At 37.1% G+C, this 23,248-nt stretch overlaps 1 protein-coding gene across 1 annotated transcript in view; it reads left to right on the top strand.

Annotated features, from left to right (window-relative positions):
• Nucleotides 1-23,248, top strand: part of DDX10 (DEAD-box helicase 10) — a 281,032-nt gene that overhangs the window by 162,700 nt on the left and 95,084 nt on the right. The window contains exons 15-16 of the mRNA XM_024766407.1: nucleotides 205-366; nucleotides 11,027-11,083. Of these exons, the coding sequence (XP_024622175.1) occupies nucleotides 205-366; nucleotides 11,027-11,083 (219 nt within the window). The remainder of the gene's footprint in view (nucleotides 1-204; nucleotides 367-11,026; nucleotides 11,084-23,248) is intronic.

The raw sequence follows: 23,248 nt of genomic DNA, 5'->3' as shown, positions 1-23,248 counted from the left end.
GCTCTCATGAGTTACGGAAGCATTACTTTATCCTGACTGGGAAAGTCTTTTCTGTGACTTGCTCACTTTTATTATAAAGCTTGTTAGAAAGTTTAAGAAATGTAGGTTGTAAGGCAGAAAGTATGTATCATTATACAAAGGAAAGTGGTGTTCTGTTACTATTCCTTGTCTCCTACCCCATACTCACCTTTTTCCTCTCTGCAGTTGGTTCAGCAGTGGCCACAAGTGCAGAAGTCTGTCTCCAAGGATACTGAGGAAGAGGACGATGCTGGTGGTATCAACTTAGATAAAGCAAAGGAAAGGCTTCAAGAAGAGGACAAATTTGACAAAGAAGAATATAGGAAGAAAATTAAGGCAAAGCATCGGGTAAGCTTTCCATCTTGAATTAATACTGAGTGAAATTTAATATGTCCTAAATATATGTACATGTTCATTAGATATTCTTTAGTAACTAAGTTACTTTATTGTTTCCTTTAACCTTATTTTTCTGTAGCTATTTTGTTGTTTTCTCTAGTCCTTCTTTTCCCTTCTGCTCGTGGAGTCTTTGTATATTAACTAGTTTCTGAGAATGTCACCTAAATCTGCTTTTGGTTGAGGTGATCCAAATTATAGTGATTTTTTTTTCAAATAAAGTTTTAATTTGGAGATAATTGTAGTTGCACATGTAGTAGTTAGAAGTAATAGAGACAGATCCTGTGTGCTCCATTTCTATAACTTTGTCATTTCAGGAATGTTATATAAATGAAACTGTGTAGTATGTAGCCTTTTAAGATTGGTTTTTTTCACTCAACACCCCATTCTTTCTGTTACTGAGTAGTGTTCCGTGGTGTGGATGAAGCACAGTTTGTTTCACGTTTCACCCATTTGAGCAACATTAGTGTTGTTTCCAGTTTCAACTTAATAGTTAAATTTCTTTCCATAAGCAATTACTTGGTAATAAATATTAGATTAAATTTACTACATTAAGAAAAAAAATAAGGAAACCTTGTGAGAGGGAGTGCTTCTACTTAGGCATATTCCCTTTAAGGCATTGACCTTAAACTTGGCAGTTTTCAGTTGTCATTGAAACAGAAAGGGTTACTCCATTCTGGTCACTCATGATATTACTGTCCTTTCACACTACATAAAAGTGGACGTTTCACTAGATAAATGAATCAGTTAATGAACTAAAACAGATTTACATTTTTTAAGAAGTTTCTGCAGCATGCCCTTGAGACAATGAATGATCTCAGGGTAACACAGTATCATATGCAAGAATCACTGCTATAATGTTGGGCTGGCCAAAAAGTTCGTTCCAGTTTTTCCATAAGATGTTACAGAAGGACCAGAACAAACTTTTTGTCCATCCCAATATTAGGTTCTGTACCAAAAAAATTTTAAGCCTTTGGCTGTGAACATTATTAACCGTATCCTGAGGAGGGTTCTCATAGTTTTTGACTCCTGTTTGACCTTGTTACTATTTAATAACCCAGTAAACTTTTTTTTTTAATAGAGCAGCAATTCTCATTTCTTTAAGATATGATACAGCTTCCCAGTAGCATTTAATAAATAAGAAAACGTAGATATTGAAGATAACTTTCAAGGATGGAAACGAATGGTGGGAAAAATGTTCCAGAAATATGGAGAACAAATGAACGTGATATATACTGGTTACAGTTTTGGGATATTTATGTTATTGAGAGAACTAAACATTTCCTGTATTGCTGCTTTTAGTACAGTACTTTAAATGGAAATTTGGTGTTAATAATTTGTTACTAAAATTATTTTTAAGTGTCAGCAGCTTGCCATGTTTCTGCTTATAGTCTTCTTAGAGTATGTATCCAACATAAGAACATTTTACCTTTAAATTGTAGCCAGCAGTAAAAGAAATATGGAAAATTTACATAAAATAAAGCCCCCCATCCCCCCCCAACCTGCTTCCCCTTTCTTATCTTCCCTTTCACCCCTTTTCCCAATGTGTGGAAGGTACTACTGTATCCAGGTTGTAGAATATTGTTTCTGAAAAATTTAGGAACTTAATTTCAAATTGACTGTTGTATATTTGTTACACAGTGTTTGTGTGCTAGGCTCTGCCTTAGGCAGTGAAGATGGAATCTTTAAAATACATGGGTTCCTCTATCCTCAGGAAGATTATTATAGTTAAATCATAGTTAACTATGGACATTCTGTCACTGCACAGAAGCTTTTTGTGCCCCAATTTTTTTACATTAAAATTTTTGAAATGAATAATATCTTTACATTTTTCCAAAATCAAGAGAGATAAAAAAGTTAACATTCAGAAGTCTTGCTTCTGCCCATACCTGTCATTTTTATTCATCCCTCCACCCCAGAGGTAACTTTTTATTAATTATTAATGTATCCTTATAGTTTCTTTATGCAAAGACTAGTAAATAGAAATACATATTCTTGCTTTCTCCTTTTGTCACATGGAAGGTAGTATACTGTAGATTGTTCTATACTATTTCATTTTCACTTATTTTTGAGATTTTATGTAAATCATTTTCTTTGTACCATTGTTAAAACATAGCATATGATTTTAAAACTATCACTTTGATTGTCTCACAGCAAGGTTGAACAGAGCAGTTCGGGGCTGACACAATTGTGAAAGAAATCGCAAGAACTTTCCATGCTACTGGTTTTGAACCAGTTCTCTATAACTAAAATAGGTATAAGGTCTTTTTAAAACAAGTCAAAGCTTGTTGTTTTATATAAAATAAGTATATACTGCACAAGGTGGCCCATGGCATACTTTCTATATTGGAGGTTGCAAATATTATGTAGACTAAAAAGAGCACAAAGAAGTAACCAAAATAGTCTTCTCTCTATTCACCTTTAATGTAAATGCTACCTGGCACAAATATGATTCGTTTCTTGGTATTTTCATCTGTAAAGTTATTATTTAAACACATATAAGTATTTGTTTATTAAATTAGTGAATATTTCATGTTTGTGAGCACTTAGTATGTTTATTACAATAGCATACATAAGATACAATACAGGTGCTCAAATCAGTTATTTACCAAGCTGCAATGGACCGGATTTCTACCCAGAAGGCATATGGAATATCTTTTTTTAAATGGCAAGTTTTAACATTTGGCATAATGTTTGGTGGAAAGAGTGTTGTGCTATAACAAGTTGGGATACTTGCATTTGAGTCCTGAGTCTAGCATTACCTAGTCCATTTGGGGATCACCAGTCACCAGTTTGGATTGCACTTCCCTATACTGAAAAATGAGGGAGTGAGAATGGGGGTTAATACCAAGTGATCAGAGAGATCCTCTGGCTCTGTGTGTATAAGTAAGATGTGAGAATAAAATGATCCTTTCCTGTCTGAAAAATGGAATTTTAATTTGTCGTTTTTCCCTGCTGACCCGTCGGGTTCCGTGCTTGATGATAAGGCTTCCTTCTTGTTCACTTATTTTTCCAATGGTTACTAAAATTTTACCTTAAAAAGTAAATATATTCTTAATCCTGCACAGTTTATTTTATTTTAATTGCATTACCTGAACACATTATTGGTTTTGAAATCATATTTTTTTCTTAACACAAAATTATGAATGAGGAATGTGCCTGAAAGACTTTTACATATGAAAAGAAAACTCCATAAAATCTATAACATAATTCTGTATTTGATACATATTATGACACATATTATATATTTTTAAAATATGTATCACTTTTAGAAGCTTTTATGAGCTTAGAAATCTTTCGGCATGTTTAAAATAATTGTATTTCATGATTATATTTTTGGTTTAAGAGGATAAGATAGTTAATATATAAGTTATATATAAGTGAATATATATAATCATTAGTCTTAATGATTCTGTTTGAAAGTAGTTGTTTGTTCTTGGTGTTTAAAATTAACAGCCTCACACCATAGCTTCTAATATGCACTCAGTCTTTGTATTGTAGGTCTCAGCTATTCATTTATTCCCACCTGTTTTTCCTCCATGCTATAACACCTGTCCTTGACTCATTTTTCACCTACCAAATTCTGAAATCTGTGTAATTTCTACTGTGACTCAAGTAAATATCTTTGTCCTAAAGATTTAGAAAATGAACTATAGAATTTTAACTAGTTTATAGCCAAAAAAAAAAGCAAAAGAAAAAATAAAGGCAGTACAGTTTATGGCATCACTGGGAGTGGAACTCAGCTGCCCGCTTGCTGGAACTTAGCCACTTGCTCTGGGGACTTCAGGAGCCCTTGCATAACTGCTTTGGATCACCCAGTCCATAGCTTTGTTTCTCTTCATGAGTCTTCATTGTAGTCATTAAGTATCATTTTCTTCTGAGACCATTCTGGTCTTTCTCTTTCCCTGGCAATTTATAAGTAACTATACTTAATTAGGCCTTGTTACTGTTTTCTTTGCTAAACCTCTTGAAACTATTTATCAGAAGTAAAATTGTAGCAAAAGCTATATTTTTACATATAAAGCCATTAGTAAATTACTAAGTTGTAAAGGCGAAAGTGCTGCTTTTGCACAGAAACTGTGTTTTCTTTCTTTTTTTTTTTTTTTAAGAAACTGTTTTCTGATAATTCAGTCAGAACTGTGAAAGATGGGCCATGGATCATATCATTGAAAGGTTTTTACTTAAATGGAATGAAAATCTGCTTTGTGGTGTATGTCATCATCTTAGCTCTGAAAGATAGCTTGTGTTTAGTGTGATAATATCTGCTTTAACAGCTGAGAGTGGAGAGAAGCAATTCATTATGAGATTCTCTTTCATTTCTTTGAAATTTGCTTTGAGTGCTTTATCCATTTTGGGTTGTATATTTAGGTGTCATGTCGTAATGTGTCTCTGGACTGTTTGCAAAGTTGCTCTGGGTTCTACTTAACTACTAGCATGAATATTATTAGAACGTTAAGAAAGAATTAAAGGGACTTTTTAGAAAATCTGTTTTGTTTTGTTGTTTACACAGAATTGAGTTGGCATGGAATCCAGGTATCTTAAACATAAATTTATTATGATAATCAAGAAGGAGGGAAGCTGTAATCAGGCATGCTAGGAATAATAATAACAAGAACATTAAGAAGGACAATAACAAGTAGCAGTTAGTTAACTGGGCCCTGCACTAAGCATTTTTTATGTGTCGTATTATATGCTAACAATTAACTTCTGATATAAGTGGGTTAACCTCATTTTACTGATGATAAAACTAAGACTTAAAAGGGTCAAGTAATTTATCCAAGGCCCCACAGCTTATAAAAGCTTACAAATAGTAGCCCTGGGACTCTTACCAAGGTCTTTGTTTCTCTACACACTGTTTTTAACTATGTAGCTGCTACCTATCTCATACCAATAGCCATTCTCTTACAACAGGATAACTCTGAAGCAATGAATCAAAAGGTAGAGGATGACAGCTGGAGATGAGGATTTTGAAGAAGGAATGACACATAATAGAAATTGTTCATGTTTCCAGAGCAAAGTCATTGGTCTCAAATAAATTTAGAATAAAATAAGCACTGTGGTTAGTAGTTTAGTTTAGGACCACATACTAACATTGCCTTTCCCTGAATGTTCGTTGCATAGCTATATAGTTACTAGTACCATAATCCATTTTTAAGTAGGTATGGCCATTTAAGCATCTAAGGCATTGTCAGAGACTGGTCTAGCTCATACGAGCTTATGACATTTTACTGTCAGAAATGTCATCATGGGGGGACATGTATCCCATACTTAATTCTAAAATTCACTTTATGAATAAAGCTTATTTATAAGGCAGGAAAGGAGATTCTCATCTTGTACAACCGTCCTACTACCTGTCCCCTTCCTACTACCATCACAACCGGATTTATTATAAAAAAGGAACCAGCCTATTACTATAGAACCTTTGCCTATAATTCAGAGATGTCTACCTGGGAGGTTTCTCTTCTTATTCTCATGAGCTTATATCATCTTGTGATAGTCAGTCCAACATCTGAGTATTTGGGCCTTTTTTCATATCCAGCATCCAAATGAGATAAATACTCAAGATTATATAGGTCTTATCTACTTTGTGGCAAGTCTTTGACCTGTTTATTATTTCTATTTTTATTGTTAAGTTCTTTGTTTTGTGGATTTTTTTAAAAAAAAAACACCATATGTTGTTTGAGAGGTGGGGTGGTGGTTAGATTGATGGTCAGTAGCTGGAGAGGTTGAGGAGCAGGGGCAGAGTTTGATGCTGATGGAATTCAGGGATCTGACAAGATTAGGTCATAGACTACAAAGATGAGGGGAAGCTAGGCTGTGTCTGTTTTGCCCATCCCTATATACCCAAACCCCACCACGGGACCTGGAACATAGTAGCTCAGCAAATGTTTGAAGGAATTGATTAGTGAATCGGTGTTTCTGTGTAAATTTGTTTTTCTCCCTGTCTTCATATCCTTACTGTAGTTGTTATAGATTTATATATGGAAGCCCAATTTTTTATGTTGTTCAGATGAAACTCTGTAGAACAGGTAACAGATCAGAGAACCTTGTTGTGTTCTTCATTCCCAGGAGGGATTTAGGCTTACTGGGATTTTGTTCTTGGAGGGCAGGGGGTATCTTCAGGGCCAAAAATCCTTGTAATCATTCTTTTACTCACTTTTGTTGAGCCAGTTTTCTTCCCTGAAAAAGAGGTTCCTGTAATACTGAAATGAGGATTGATGTCCCCTACTTCTTTATGTGACAGCTGGGAACTCCATTCCTTACCAAACTGACACAGTTGCCTGAGACTCATTCAGATAGGTTATATGCTTCCACCAGCTCCTGAAAAATATTGATTTCTAAATCTACAGATTTCCAAGCACCATGGAATGAAAATGGTTTAAATACGTAGTCCTGACTGATGTTGAAATTCATATTTCATGGTACTTTCTTTTCTGGAAGCTAAGGACCTGTAGTGTGTGAGAAGCCAAAAGACATATAGTAACATCTATAAAGGAGTATTTTGTACATTGAAATGTAATTTTTCTGTTTTCTTTTGAATTTGATTTTTATTATTGAATTTCATGATCTTCTTATACTTAATCATTTGTAGCATGGCAGAACTAAACATAAAATTGTGCCATCTTTTTGTTGGCATAAAATACCTTTTGGTACCAATCCTAAAAAATGAAATAGGAAAAGAAAGGATTTAAAGCATTTAAACCACCTAAAATTAAGTGTGTGTGGTGGGGGTGAGGAACCTCGGTTACGGAATCTAATAAGATTCAATTATATTTTTCCCCTAGTCATTGTAATTCAACGTTTTATTTTTACATCGCATTTATGATTCACATACTCTTCTTTTAAGAAAAGAACCCTTTTCCTGCCTTAGCAAAAGAAGAAATTGTACTTTCTTCCCTATATCCGTTTCCCAAATTTTGGATTACCATAATTCTATTTCCTGTTCTCCTCTGTTTAAAGACTAATGTTCACTCTTTCCTCTTTTCAGATAGAGTGCTAATATAGCTTTTTAAGATAAGAAAGAGAAGTTTTCTAATTTTCTTTTTGTTTCACCCAATATTGAAAGTTTGTTCTTTTTATTATACTTCATTTTCATGTTCTGGTCATGTTCATTTCACATTTTACAGGTTTTGAATATCCCTCATCCACCTAAGACTTGTGGCAGAAATCTTAAAAGGAAAAATTATTCTACTTGCATGCGCATGTGAACTCTGATAGCCAATTTAAATTTTGAAGTTTAAAATATTCTTCATTGACTATAATGAGTCAATACTGGTGTTCAATAGTAGTAGAAATTTGTTAATATTTTTTTTCTGCTCTGATTAAAGTGGCTAGATGAAAAGCCCCAAAAGAGAGATTGCGTTTACTTGTTTAGAGAGAGTTTGTCTGATGTGAACATATTGAGGTTATTCTTTGGAACTTTGAAGTGCCATTTTCAGATGCTCTGTTGTGTTGGGAGAAGGCCAGTTACTGAATAAATACAACAACAATTTGTGTGACTGTTAAATGTGGTTCATTATCTGTTTGTTCTGGACAGGAAACAGGCAAAAATTAATTAAATAGTGTACATAAAATGCTCTCAGGAAAAAAATGCTCTCAGGATGAAAGACCCATACGGTAACCGACCATTATTAATAATAAAAGGAAATGCAACATTTGGCTGAAACATGTTGTTAAGATAAAAACTGTTCATCTGGGCTTCCCTGGTGGCGCAGTGGTTGAGAGTCCGCCTGCCAGTGCAGGGGACATGGGTTCGTGCCCCGCTCTGGGAAGATCCCACATGCCGCGGAGCGGCTAGGCCCGTGAGCCATGGCCCCTGAGCCTGCGCGTCCGGAGCCTGTGCTCTGCAACGGGAGAGGCCACAACAGTGAGAGACCCGCGTACCGCAAAAACAAACAAACAAACAAAAAAACTGTTCATCTAACAAAGCTGCGTAAACTTTCTCATGGAGGAGAGAAGAGGTGTAGACGTGTGCTGGAGTTGAGGGAGTTGACTCCACGTGGTGTTGACTCCATAGACCCAATTTTAGTCTCAGCTGTATCACACTGGCTGTGTGACATCAGGAAAGTTACTTCATCACTTTGATCTTCAACTTTTTCATCTATAAGATGGGAATGATAATACCTCAAAAGTTTTGTTACATAGAATTAAAAATATATGTAAAATGCTTAGCACACTGCTGATCCTTAATAATTCAGTGCTTCTACTGTTAGTAAGAAAATAACGATAGCAGTAATGTGCTAATGAACAGATACATATGTATAAAAGTAAAGTTTTATCACTCTCTAGTTATTTGACATTTTATGTAGCTGTAGTTTTAAAATTAGTTTAAGCAGTGCAACACTCAACAGTTACTGTGGGGCTTCCCTGGTGGCGCAGTGGTTGAGAGTCCGCCTGCCAATGCAGGGGACACGAGTTCGTGCCCCGGTCCGGGAGGATCCCACATGCCGCGGAGCGGCTGGACCCGTGAGCCGTGGCCGCTGGGCCTGCGCGTCTGGAGCCTGTGCTCCGCAACGGGAGAGGCCACAGCAGTGAGAGGCCTGTGTACCGAAAAAAAAAAAAAAAAAAAAGTTACTGTGATCTTTGTAGACTAACATAAAATACTGTCTGCTTAATTTTACTTTCCATACATGAAAACTTTGTGTGGAAAATGAAACTAAATTGTGTATGTGTGAAAGAGAGAAGAGAGAGAAAATTACAAATACATCCATCCACAAACTAAAGCCACCTCTCAAGCTAAGCATAATTATGGTCAGTGGTTTAAAATTTTTTTCTTTAATATTATTTTGCTACTTTCATTTATTTTGTAGTCTGCTAATACTCATAGAGAATCAGTAATTGGTGCCAACTTTTGTGAAAAATTTGGGTGCAGATGTTTACAAACTGCCATCCATTAACTTTTTCCCCCTCCCACAAATGAGGACACACTGAAATTATTTCACTTTAGTGGCAGAACAACTCTCATAAGCTCATTAGAGAACCAATTCATGTATAGTATCTTAATAACTATTGCATTCATTGGCTGCTTGGTAAAATAATAGTAAGTTTATTTTTTTCTGTTATTAAAGTCACACCTGTTAAATTCTCCAAATCCTGACTTTTAATTTTTTTTATAATGTATCCAAAAAAGGCACTAGACTTGGCATACAGAGACCCATGTTTGAGATCAGTCTCTCACTTACTAAGCTCTTTGACAATAAAAAGAATGTGTTTGACAACAGGTTCTTAATTTTGATTTCTTCATCTTTCCTTTTCTCCTGACCTTGATCCTGGAACTTCCAAATAATCTTTAGAATGTTTCTCTGTATAATTGCACATTGTTTAAGTTTTACATGCTCTTTTAGTTGTATGTTTTATTTGGAAGTCAAAGTAATCCATTTTCTCCAAAACTAGTGTAGAAAAAGAATAATAATCACAGAAAAGAATAATTTAACATTATGCATTATTCAGGGGTATGACACATGAACAGTTGCCATCTGAATTTGAGTTTTTGTTAGTTTCACTTAGAATTTAGCTTTCCTGCTGTGCAATCTGAAGCTATAAAAACTGAATCTATAAGTTCTCTGGACTCCCCTCCTCTTTGCATTAATTAGTACTTAAGCCCCTTTGAAACTTTTAACATTTATGTTCTCACTTTATTAAAAAGAAGTCTGTAAACCTAGATAGGGTGTATAGTGTGGATTGTAGCAGTTTCTTGCCCTTCTCAGAGCTGTGAGCAACAGAGCAGCCTCAGGTCTGTCTCTAGAGTATGTATTAGAATTGGTTCTTCAATCTGGAGAAAGCTATGTATGAAGCATAGTGATAATGATAGATTGTCCAGACTGAAAAAATTGTTAATTCTCATGTTAGTGGATATTTAATGTAAGAGTGAATCATGGTCGCAGTTTCATGAAAGAATTATTTGCTGTTTATTCACTTTTTACATTGATCTAGTAGTTCATTAAATTTAAAATAGTTAGCTGTGAATTCTGGATTGAGACTAGCCTCTATATTGTTTTACCACTTTATTTTTTGAAGAGGAAAAGAGGTGTTTTATTTAAAACAAAAGTTTTTTCAACTTTAGCTTCATTTTGTTGTTTTGAATTTTATTAATATACATATTTATTTTTCTTATTTTGAAAACATTAGTGCTGCATTTTCTGCCTGTTTTATGATCATTGGAAAACTAATGGGGAAATTATAAAACAATTCAGTAAAATAAGGTGCTTATAAGAATAATCTTCCATTGTTTTTGTTTTGAGAAAAATATTGCCACTTTTCTAAGAACCCCAAGGATGAGGATTTCATATCCTTTATAAATTCTGCTTTTAGAGGAAAAGGGAAATAATCATTACTGCATTTCTTCCTTTTTACTTTAATAGCCAACACTGTGAACCAGTCATATTTCAGACATTGTGCTAATAAGCATTTATGTTGTTTTGTATAGTTCTTATACCAACTTTATGAAATGTGTGTTCCTGTTATCTCCATGTTTAGATGAGAAAATGAGAGGTAGCGAATAAGTTGCCCAAAACTGCACAGCTAGTAAATGGTCTAACTGTAATTTGATTCCAGATCTGTTTGACACATACTTAATGATTATGAAAACTTATTAATTTTCCCCCTCTTCCTGTAGGAGAAAAGACTGAAAGAAAGGGAAGCCAGAAGAGAAGCCAGTAAGAAACAACCAAAGGTAAGGGTTTATATTTTAATGAGAAGAATGTTTGTAACATTGAATGGAATTTAAATACTCTTCTTTTCCAGATGCAATTTATATTTATTTATACATCATGTCATTTGAATTGGATTTAAGTCCGTGTATGTGTATCATTTGCTTTCTCACATTCATTTGTTTCCTCTGTGGTGCAGGATGAAAAATACATAAGATAATTTGTTTGTTGGGCTTTGCCCTCCTACCCTCACCATCTTTTTCCATTATGTTTTGTATTAAGTGTAGGAGATGGTTGACTCTGTGGGCCAGGCCTGATAGGATTTTATTCTATGTCATCTTCAGACTAGAGAGACAGCCTGTGTGAACCCAACTTGCTAATAGATAACCCTGAAAGTATTGGTTGCTTCAACTCCTAGAACTTAGGGGAAAGCACTCTATATCTCCCACCTTCACTGTATTCTGTAAACAAAAATTTTCAGCAAGTGTATATGTACAGTTTCTTTCAAGTATATGTACAATTGTAAACACCATCATCCATGTGCAGCTAAAATTTTTATCTGGTGTGTTTGATACCAAGGAAGTTCAGCTTCTGCATTCTGAGGACATTTAGTAGAAATGATTTCCTAAAACCAGGGCACAGAAATGTATGTCATTTCTCATGCTATATCTCATTGTGCTATGCCTGACTAGCCATCATTTCTTCTTAGCAGTTAGCAAAGATCCGACTCCCTTGAGTAAAGCTGTAATGTTCTTTGTCATTTTTTTCCATGCTGACCATAGCACTTAGAGAGCAAGTCAGAGATGATAACTCATGCTATAGTTGTGAAGTGGGAAGCAATTACTCTTCAGTGTAAGAGGAAAAGACTGCTTATATTTAGTATTAAATATCACTTTGTCTTCAAAGGTGCCCTAAAACGAGAGCTACAGTGTGTGCAGCCTAACTGCTAAATCAGGTGGTGGATTCCGCATTTGCTTTTAAAATGCAGATGTAAACTGTCATGGCATGGAAATGAGATCTCAGGGACTATAGTGGGAAAAATTTAAATTTAAGAAGGAAATCTTAACTTTAATGAAAGCAGTTGATATTTATGAATATTGTATGTTCAGCATAAAAATAAATCATTTTATTTTACTAAGAAGCTCTCATTTCTTTCTGCACATGAAATTATAAAATGAAAGATATCAATACAGTCTGGAGCCAAAAGAAAACCCTGTATTTCCTTTGCGTGATTTGTGCATATTTGTGTATATTACTAAGTCTGGTTTATTTTTTATACTTGTTGACACTGTATGCTTCATCTTTTGTAGTGGTTTAAGCTGTAAGAAAGAAATTACTCTCACCCTTGAGCCTGCCTCTTCTTTTATTTCCCTATAAGTTGCTGTATGTATTTGGTTCTGATACTGTGCCAGCTGGGAAATGAAAAGCCGTAAAGGCTGTCAGAGTTCGGTTTTACCACTGGGGTAGACCTCTAAAGTGAACTTCTCAAGCCAAGCCCATCCCTCCACTCCACACCCCTTCCCCTGTTTGTCATGTGTGTTTTGTTTCCTGATGTCTAAGAAAGGAGGAGGATTTCCTTGTCAAGAGGTTGTCTCATTTCTGTATAAGTGCTAAGGACTGTACTGGGAACAAAGAAAAGAACAGCTGACATGGCTTTGCTGCTCAGCCAGGAGCTTTCAATAGACAGAGGCGGTGTTTTAGTACTGCTCTGAATAGTCGAGCTGCCTCCATTTCACAGCCCTGTGTGTGCTCAGAGACAGCAGCCCTCTTTTTTTTTTAATTAATTTTTTTTGGAGTATAGTTGCTTTACAATGTTGTGTTAGTTTCTACCATACAGCAAAATGAATCAGCTATAAATATATACATATTCCCTCTTTTTTGGATTTCCTCTTATAAGAGTGATATTAGCAGAGAGATGAGAGGATGGGTTGTATACAGGACTCAAATATTCCTCAGCACACCAAGGACTGACAGCAGTGACAGATTCAAGCTGACTCATGGAGGCCAAGGAATTAGCTTGGGCTAACCTTTTTGCACCCAGCTTCTTTTCAAATGAAAGTGACAGAGGATGGAGGCTCTTACAGCTTTTCAGGTGCCCCTTTGGAAACAGACCCAGAAGATGTTGGAGGGACTCTGTAAAGAGGTGATGGCCCAGAGTTCTGTGATAGCTAAAAAGAAATATATGAGATGAATTATCAGGTGTTCCAATTGTGTGTGTATGCGCACACACGCTTTAAATTATGGATATGTCTTAGTTTTAGAGTAAACTTTGTCTTTTCTTTAATATGTCTAAACATAGTCATTGTGTGACTTGAGGCTGTTGTCTTCTGAGGCCTTCTGGTCAGCTTCAATCTAGAGCATCCTTCAGTCTTTGAACCTATACCTAAAAGATACCTTAGTGGTGAAAGAAAGTGATGTTTGCAGACTTACTATAGCACCAGAGGTGTTTTCTTACCCATTTATACCTATTTCAAGAAATCAATGCATAGAAACTGGAAGTGTGAGAAAGGGAGACTCACAGAACAGTTTTCTACCTTGTTTTGTGCTTCATTTAGCAAACATCATGTTATAGGAGGAGGAACATCGAAGACACAGAGTATTACTTTAAAAATTGGAAAAATGTGTTAGAATAAAAGTTGATAGTATTATCTTTATTTCCCAGAAAAGAGAAAGTTTAAAGATATTGTGAGTTCTCAATTTTATAAATGATGCTTGGTGGTTATCTCTTCCCAATACACAGTAAGTATTCCTAAGAAAAATTGCTTTGAAGTTGGAGTGCAGTAAAATAAAGTTGGAATGGACCTCTCAGAAAGCTGATGCAACTTTTTGTTGAAAGATAGATCTAAGATCTGCCTAGAATACATTATGTGCAGTGTCAGGAGTTGGAGAGAAATAGGAAGTTGAAACTCCTAAGAAAGTTTTCAGGGTACCCAATGTCTAGTGATTTGAGAGACAGAGGTCTTTGGGTATCAAAAATTTCCTTAGCCTTGAAATATTTGAACTGCTAAAGAATATTTGACTTTTACCTTAGCTAATGGGATGTTGTGTGTTCTTATAAGTTAGAAATTTTAAACTGAGATCTGAAAAGTAGTTGTAGCAATGATGAATAGACCACATTGCTTTTTGGATTCAGGGAGGTTACATAATCCTAGAAATACAGCTTTACCTCATTATCCAGCTAGATTTCCTCATGTTACTCTGATGGTCTCACATGCTTATACCAACCTCTGGTGGCTGGAAGGATTTTACAGAAATGTAAAGATATAAAGTATGTGGTTGATAAAACTGAACACTGAGTGTGAAGGAGCAAAGAGTGGGAAACAGCTCAGAGGCACTTAAACACCGGAAAGTTAAGCATTGCTTGGACTTTATATTACAGATGATGCTTATAGTTTTTATTTTTTAGGCGTGGGGGAAATTATATGAAAATAATTAAAATGATGTATGTTTTGATGTTGATGTTATGTAGCCACTGTAAATTTTAACTTGATTTTCTCTTTCTGTTTTCTTTTATTGCTTTTAAAAATTTTAGTGACTCTGGGGTGCTTTATTAATGTACTTAATGAATAGTAGTCTTAGGAGATAGTTTTAGGTAAAGTGGTTTTGGTTAGTTCTTTCACAATAGTAGTAGAAGAAGTTATATAATTTTAGAACTTGAATATACCTGAGAGATGGTCTGGAGGTGTTTCCTAAAACTGGTTTATAATATCTTTTTCTCTGGCTAGCAATAGTTTCATAAAGCAAAGCTAAATTTATTTTTTGATATTATGTTCTTTTGAAATCTTTTTGAACTTTTCCTGGTCCGTGAAATGTAAGAATGGAAACATCCACTCATCTATTCCAGCAGTTTTAAATAGTGCATTGAGTAGCCTAGGGGTTCTGCAGAGGTATACCACCCCCCCTCCTCATCCCCCCAGGATACAGGAGGGTTATTTGGGCAGGACTCCAGGCTCCCATTTTGTCTTCAATAAGAGTAGCCCCCTTTTTTTCTCTATGTATACTGAAGCTTCCAGGGAAACTTTTGTTTGAAATAATGGTTCTACTTAAATACATACATCCATTCATACTTGTTATTTTTAAAGTACCCAAATAAATTAAGCTAAAAGCAAGTAAATGACTTAACATCATCACTGGCTTCTCTGATGGCAGAACCACTGTGTGTACTCAGGCTCCCTGAATCCTCATTTCCTGTTATTCTTATTGCACCATGCAGTTTCTGTGTGTTACTTTTTACCTCTTTTATTTCTATTTTTTTTCTTTAAAAAACAACCCTGATCTATGGTACATAGGCTAACAACTATTCATAGAAAATTACTAATAGCAAATACCTTGAGTAAGGAGAGAACGCCACACTAAGACTGGAAAGCAGTCTGTGTCTCAATTGCTCGGTGACCCCTTGATCTGAGCCAAAATATGTAACAAAAAGTATGTCTTACTACAGGCTTACCTGCTAAAGGATTATCTCTCCGTGTAGAGCTACAAATAGACATTGATAAATGTTGGTAATGGTCATTCACAACTTTTCTAGGTCTTCAGCCTTTGCATTTATTCCCTTTTGGCAGTGCTTTATTGACTGACACCAAACTAGTATTTTTTAACTTGTGGGGAAATACCTCCTTATTCCATATATTTCATATAAACCTTCTACCCCACCACCACCACCTTTTTTCTTTTTTGGCATTTTATAACACTGAAATATTTAACTAGTCTCTTCCTTTGTTCTTAATATGTTTAGGATTTCAAGGGCTCTAGAGGATTGTTTATTTCAAACCAAACAGCTTTTGATAAAATTAAAAACAAGATAATGGAAACGTAAGTTTGTTTATAGTCCCAATTCCCAGTGAAAGCAAAGGTGCTCCCTGGAAGTAAATTGCTCTCCCATTTGAAGGGTCCGAACTCTTCCAGGGCACCGTTTGCTGCACTGATACAATCACTTATTCAGTGGTGTCCTAAATGAAGTCATTCAGTTTCTCTAAGCAAACTATTCAAATAATACCTTATTTTAGTGCTGTAATAAGACCCATTAAACTGTCCTTCTACTTCTTAAATAAACAATATTGAGTCTTTTAGAAGGCCTGCTTTTTCCCTTTAATATCTATTTGAGTTAGCAATGAAAACCCAAGTAGCTTTTATTGTAATTCTAGTGTTGGTTTGGTTGCTTGGAGGTTAATGTAGTGGTTTTTGAATTTTTTTTCCCTCTCTTTCTTTCTTTGGTGATAATGAAGAAGGGGATTACTAGGTTCGAACTTTTAACCCTCTTGGGTTATTTAAGAGTTACTTCCAGTGTTCACTGTAAGAGAATTGTCCTTTTCTAGTCATGAAGATTTAAAAGTTAAAAGGGCTTCCCTGGTGGCTCAGTGGTTGAGAGTCCGCCTGCCGATGCAGGGGACACGGGTTCGTGCCCCAGTCTGGGAAGATCCCACATGCCGTGGAGCGGCTGGGCACGTGAGCCATGGCCGCTGAGCCTGAGCGTCCGGAGCCTGTGCTCGGCAATGGGAGAGGCCACAACAGTGAGAGGCCCGCGTACCGCAAAAAGAAATAAATAAAAAATAAAAAAATAAAAGTTAACTATGGGAGAAGGAACAGTTGTGGTCATGCATATCATCCAGTTGGTGAATACATGCTGTTCTCTTAAGACTCAGTTTATGGGTCTTTTATGAAGATTTTTCCAACCCTCTCAGATATAATGGACTCCTGCTTTTGCAACTCCTACTCCAGCCTCCTTTATGAAGCATTTGGTAGTTTATAGCACTTATTTGGACACGTGTCTATTTTTCCTACTCAGCTCTAAGTCTTGTTGTTTGTATTCCCTATCACAGTGCTTGGTTCATAATAAGCACTTAGTAAATATTTGAATGAATGAGGGTGTGAATGAGTGACTTAAAGGGATACAGAGCACAGACTGTAAAATTCTTTATAGTGGTAAAATATATCATAAAATTTACTATTTTTTAACAATTTTTATGTGTACCGTTTGGCAGCATTAATTACATTCACATTGCTGTGAACAACTGCCACTATCCATTTCCAGAACACTCTCATAGTCCTGGACTGAAATTCTGTACCCCTTAAACAACAACTCTCCATTCCCACCTCTCCCAAGAGTATAAACTTTTAAAGAGGAAAGTAATATTCCTAATCATTCTTTAACAGGGGAGAAAGTGGAGGCCTTTAATGAATAGGTGATTCTTCTAGTGTCTTACAGTTAATTAATAGCAAAATAGGGCTAGACCCCAGGTCTCTGAGTGTTTTGTGTGTGCTTTTCATTCTGCTTTAAACCCTCTCTATAACAATACAGGAAATACCAAAGAGCACTGAAAGTAGTTTAGAGTTTTGTTAGATTTATTTTATTTAAGGTGTCGCATTTTAAAATATAATAAAATGACGTTATTAATACTACTCTCAGTCACAATCTCAACACTTACTAAGGACTGTAACCCAAGTAACATTGAAAGTTTTTATAGCATCAATGTTAAACTTACGAAAAGATTTTAAAAACAGTACCCATTTTTTTTTCCTCCAGAATAAATAGGAATTGTAATAATGACATTAGTTTGGAGTATAACTTTCATGGTCAATGTAAAGCATAATAGTAACTAGTAACTGCTATCATTCATTGACTGCCTACTCTGTTACAAATACTGTAATTAAAGGCTTCACATACATTATTTCTTTAATCCTCATAAACAGTGCTATGAGGTAACTGGTATTGTCGCCATTTCCAAGATGAGGAAAGATTATGCAACTTCCCCAAGATCACAGAGCTAAGGATATGGCAAGTCCAGACTCAAATCTACTTTACTGAACTTTTTTTTTTTTTAATATTTATTTATTTATTTTGGCTGCACCGTGTCTTAGTTGTGACACGTGGGATCTTCGTTGCGGCATGTGAACTCTTAGTTGTGGCATGTATGCGGGATCTAGTTCCCCGACCAGGGATCGAGCCTGGGCCCCCTGCATTGGGTGCGCAAAGTCTTACCCACTGGACCACGAGGGAAGTCCCTACTTTACTGGACTCTAAAAGAGCCTTGACCCTTAAGCATAAGGCCATACTGTCCCCTCATTTCCAAGGCGGTCAAGAGTATTCACATTTGAGAGCCCTAAAAGCTAAAATAGAAGTTGCAAGTAAATACTTTCTTCTCCTAAAATTGCCCTTCTTATCCAGTTAGTTCCCTGTTATAGTGGTTACTTAAAGAAACAGAACAGATAGTTGCATAACCATTGGCAGATATAGAGTATTGTTAATTTCCTGCTAGTTTCTATAAAACCTCACTGTAATCCCAGTAGTCAAGTTTTTTTCTTATGAATAAAATAATATGAAACAATTTACCATTATTTCCAGCCCATGGAGATCAGTTAAAATTGTCACATTCTCCTATATTTACTTTTACACAAACTTTCCCTCTGCCTAGAATGTCCTATCTTCATTACTTCTTAGCACCATTTCCTTTTTGAAGCCTTTCCTGCCTTCTTCAGGAGATTTAGGCATTTTTCCTTTCTGCTCTACTCTACTTTTTGGACATTATTCTGTCATGATACTTAGTGATTGTCTCTCTTATCTCTAGACTGTAAACTCCTTTTGAGCAGCAACTGAGATTTTTCATAGCTGGCACATAGTAAATGCTCGTAAATATTTATTGAACACATCAATGAAATGCAGGTATATTTATTCTTAAAGTTAACATTTACATGTTAATGCTTTATCAGTTACAGGCTCCTTGAAATCCAGGCCCATGGAATACAGTGGAGTTGCATCATATGCATTTAAATTTCAGCCAAACTGTGAATGTACCCAGCATACCTAGGCTTACCAAGTTGATGCTCCTCTCCTCCCCCATCTTGTTTATTCAACACAATTTCAAACAAACCCATTAACTTACATTGAGGTTATAGATGCTTAATATTAAAACAGAATGTAGTAAACTCTTAGGCAGTCAGGATCCCTTTATTTTTTAATTTATTTTTTATTTATTATGTTAACATCTCTATTGGAGTATAATTGCTTTACAATGGTCTGTTAGTTTCTGCTTTATAACAAAGTGAATCAGTTATACATATACATATGTTACCATATCTCTTCCCTCTTGCATCTCCCTCCCTCCCACCCTCCCTAACCCACCCTTCTACGTGGTAACAATCCACCGAGCTGATCTCCCTGTGCTATACAGCTGCTTCCCACTAGCTATCTACTTTACGTTCGGTAGTGTCCATTGAGCACAATGTTGGCTGTGGGTTTGTCATATGTGGCCTTTATTATGTTGAGGAAAGTTCCCTCTATGCCTACTTTCTGCAGGGTTCTTATCATAAACGGGTGTTGAATTTTGTCAAAAGCTTTCTCTGCATCTATTGACATTACCATATTGTTTTTCTCCTTCAATTTGTTAATATGGTGTATCACATTCATTGATTTGTGTATATTGAACAATCCTTGCATTTCTGGAATAAACCCCAGTTTATCATGGTGTATGATCCTTTTAATGTTCTGCTATATTTTGGAAGAGTTTGAGAAGGATAGGTGTTAACCTTTCTCTAAATGTTTGATAGAATTCGCCTGTGAAGCCATGTGGTCCTGGGCTTTTGTTTTTTGGATGATTTGTAATCAAAGTTTCAATTTCAGTGTTTGTTATTGGTCTGTTCATATTTTCTATTTCTTCCTGATTCAGTCTTGGCTAGTGGGGTGTTAAAGTCTGCTACTATGATTGTGTTACTGTCGATTTCCCCTTTTATGGCTGTTAGTATTTGTGTTATGTATTGTGGTGCTCCAATATTTGGTGCATAAATATTTACAATTGTTATATCTTCTTCTTGGATGTATCCCTTGATCATTATGTAGTGTCCTTCTTTGTCTCCATTAATAGTCTTTGTTTTAAAGTCTATTTTGTCTGATATGAGAATTGCTACTCCAGCTTTCTTTTGATTTCTATTTACATGGAATATCTTTCTCCATCCCCTCACTTTCAGTCTGTATGCGTCCCTAGTTCTGAAGTGAGTCTCTTGTAGACAGCGTATATACGGGTCTTGTGTTGTTATCTATTCAGCCAGTCTGTGTCTTTTGGTTGGAGTATTTAATCCATTTACATTTAGATAATTATACTACTGTTTCTATTCCCATTTTCTTAATTGTTTTGGGTTTGTTATTGTAGGTCTTTTCCTTCTCTTGTGTTTGTTGCCTAGAGAAGATCCTTTAGGATTTGTTGTAAAGCTGGTTTGGTGGTGCTGAACTCTCTCAGCTTTTGCTTGTCTGTAAAAGTTTTAATTTCTCCATCAAATCTGAATGAGATCTTTGCTGGGTAGAGTAATCATGGTTGTAGGTTTTTCTCCTTCATCACTTTAAATATGCCCTACCAGTCCCTTCTGGCTTGCAGAGTTTCTGCTGAAAGATCAGCTGTTAACCTTATGGGGATTCATTGTGTGTTATGTTGTTTTCCCTTGCTGCTTTTAATATGTTATCTTTGTATTTAATTTTTGACAGTTTGATTAATATGTGTCTTGGTGTGTTTCTCCTTGGATTTATCCTGTATGGGGCTCTCTGTGCTTCCTGGACTTGATTAACTATTTCCTTTCCCATATTAGGGAAGTTTTCAACTATAATCTCTTCAAATATTTTCTCAGTCCCTTTGTTTTTCTCTTCTTCTTCCGGAACCCCTATAATTCGAATGTTGGTGCGTTTCACATTGTCCCTCAGGTCTCTGAGACTGTCCTCATTTCTTTTCATTCTTTTTTCTTTATTGTGCTCTGCAGTAGTTATTTCCACTATTTTATCTTCCAGATCTCTTATCCATTCTTCTGCCTCAGTTATTCTGCTATTGATCCCTTCTAGAGTATTTTTAATTTCATTTATTGTGTTGTTCATCGTTGCGTGTTTCATCTTTAGTTCTTCTAGGTCCTTGTTAAATGTGTCTTGCACTTTCTCTGTTCTATTTCCAAGAGTTTGGATCATCTTTACTATAATTATTCTGAATTCTTTTTTTAGGTAGACTGCCTATTTCCTCTTCATTTGTTAGGTCTGGTGGGTTTTTATGTTGCTCCTTCATTTGCTGTGTGTTTTTCTGTCTTCTCATTTTGCTTATCTTACTGTGTTTGGGGTCTCCTTTTTGCAGGCTGCAGGTTTGTAGTTACCGTTGTTTTTGGTGTCTGTCCCCAGTGGCTAAGGTTGGTTCAGTGGGTTGTGTAGGCTTCCTGGTGGAGCGGACTAGTGCCTGTGTTCTGGTGGATGATGCTGGATTTTGTCTTTCTGGTGGGCAGGTCCACGTCCATTAGTGTGTTTTGGGGTGTCTGTGGCCTTATGATTTTAGGCAGCCTCTCTGCTAATGGGTGGCATTGTGTTCCTGCCTTGTTAGTTGTTTGGCATAGGGTGTCCAGCACTGTAGCTTGCTGGTCATTGAGAGAAGCTGGGTGCTGGTGTTGAGATGGAGATCTCTGGGAGATTTTCACCATTTGATATTACATGGAGCTGGGAGGTCTCTTGTGGACCAGTGTCCTGAAGTTGGCTCTCCCACCTCTGAGGCTCAGCACTGACTCCTGGCTGCAGCACCAAGAGCCTTTCATCCACATGGCTCAGAATAAAAGGGAGAAAAAGTAGAAAGAAAGAAAGAAAGAAAGAGGATAATTGAAAATAAAATAAAGTAAGGTAAAATAAAACAAAGTTATTAAAATAAAAATTATTAAGAAAGAAAAAAATTTTTAATTAAAAAGAAACCCAAAATACACATGGATAGAACCCTAGGACAAATGGTGAAAGCAAAGCTATACAGACAAAATCTCACACAGAAGCATACACATACACACTCACAAAAAGAGGAAAAGGGGAAAAAATAATAAATCTTGCTCTCAGAGTCCACCTCCTTAATTTGGGATGATTCGTTGTCTATTCAGGTATTCCACAGATGCAGGGTACATCACGTTGATTGTGGAGCTTTAATCCGCTGCTTCTGAGGCTGCTGGGAGAGATTTCCCTTTCTCTTCTTTGCTCTCACAGCTCCCGGGGCTCAGCTTTGGATTTGGCCCTGCCTCTGCATGTAGGTTGCCAGAGGGCATCCGTTCTTCGCTCAGACAGGACGGGGTTAAAGGAGACGCTGATTCGGGGGTTCTGGCTCACACTGGCCAGGGGGAGGGAGGGGTACGGAGTGTGGGGCGAGCCTGTGGCGGCAGAGGCCGGCGTGACGTTGCACCAGCCTGAGGTGCACCGTGCTTTCTTCCAGGGAAGTTGTCCCTGGATTCCGGGACCCTGTTAGTGGTGGGCTGCACAGGCTCCGGGGAAGGGAGGTGTGGAGAGTGACTTGTGCTCGCACACAGGTTTCTTGGTGGCGGCAGCAGCAGCCTTAGTGTCTCATGCACATCTCTGGGGTCCGAGTTGTTAGCCGCGGCTCGCGCCCGTCTCTTGAGCTCCTTTAAGCAGTGCTGTTAATCCCCTCTCCTCGCGCACCAGGAAACAAAGAGGGAAGAAAAAGTCTCTTGCCTTTTCAGCAGGTCCAGACTTTTCCCCAGACTCCCTCCTGCCTAGCCGTGGTGCACTAACCCCTTCAGGCTGTGTTCATGCTGCCAGTCGTCTCCCTGAGCTCCAACCGAAGCCCGAGCCTCAGATCCCAGCCCCTCCCGCCCTGGGGGGGGGAGCAGACAAGCCTCTCGGGCCGGGGAGTGCTGGTCGGCACCGATCCTCTGTGTGGGAATCTCTTCGCTTTGCCCTCTGCACTCCTGTTAATGCGCTCTCCTCCGTGGCTCCGGAGCTTTCCCCCTCCGCCACCCACAGTCTCTGCCCGCGAAGGGGCTTCCTAGTGTGTGGAAACCTTTCCTCCTTCTCAGCTCCCTCCCACTGGGGCAGGTCCTGTCCCTCTCCTTTTGGCTCTGTTTGTTCTTTTTTTCTTTTGCCCTACCCAGGTATGTGGGGAGTTTCTTGCCTTTTGGGAGGTCTGAGGTCTTCTGCCAGCATTTAGTAGGTGTTCTGTAGGAGTAGTTCCACGTGTAGATGTATTTCAGATATATCTGTGGGGAGGAAGATGATCTCTGCATCTTACTCTTCCGCCATCTTCCCCTAGATCCTCACCCAAGTGCTTTTTAAGCTGCTGCCTCTGTGCTGGGACTTGGAGTGAGTGAGTTTGTATGCAAGCCCTTCAAGAGGAGTCTCGGTTTCCCACAGTCTTCCTCCAGCTCTCCCAGACGTAAGCTCCATGACTTTTCAGAGCCAGATG

The sequence above is a fragment of the Neophocaena asiaeorientalis genome, unplaced genomic scaffold (genome assembly GCF_003031525.2).
Source record: "Neophocaena asiaeorientalis asiaeorientalis breed wild unplaced genomic scaffold, Neophocaena_asiaeorientalis_V1.1 scaffold623, whole genome shotgun sequence".
NCBI lineage: Eukaryota > Metazoa > Chordata > Mammalia > Artiodactyla > Phocoenidae > Neophocaena > Neophocaena asiaeorientalis.
This window is presented reverse-complemented; position numbering and strand designations above follow the sequence as displayed.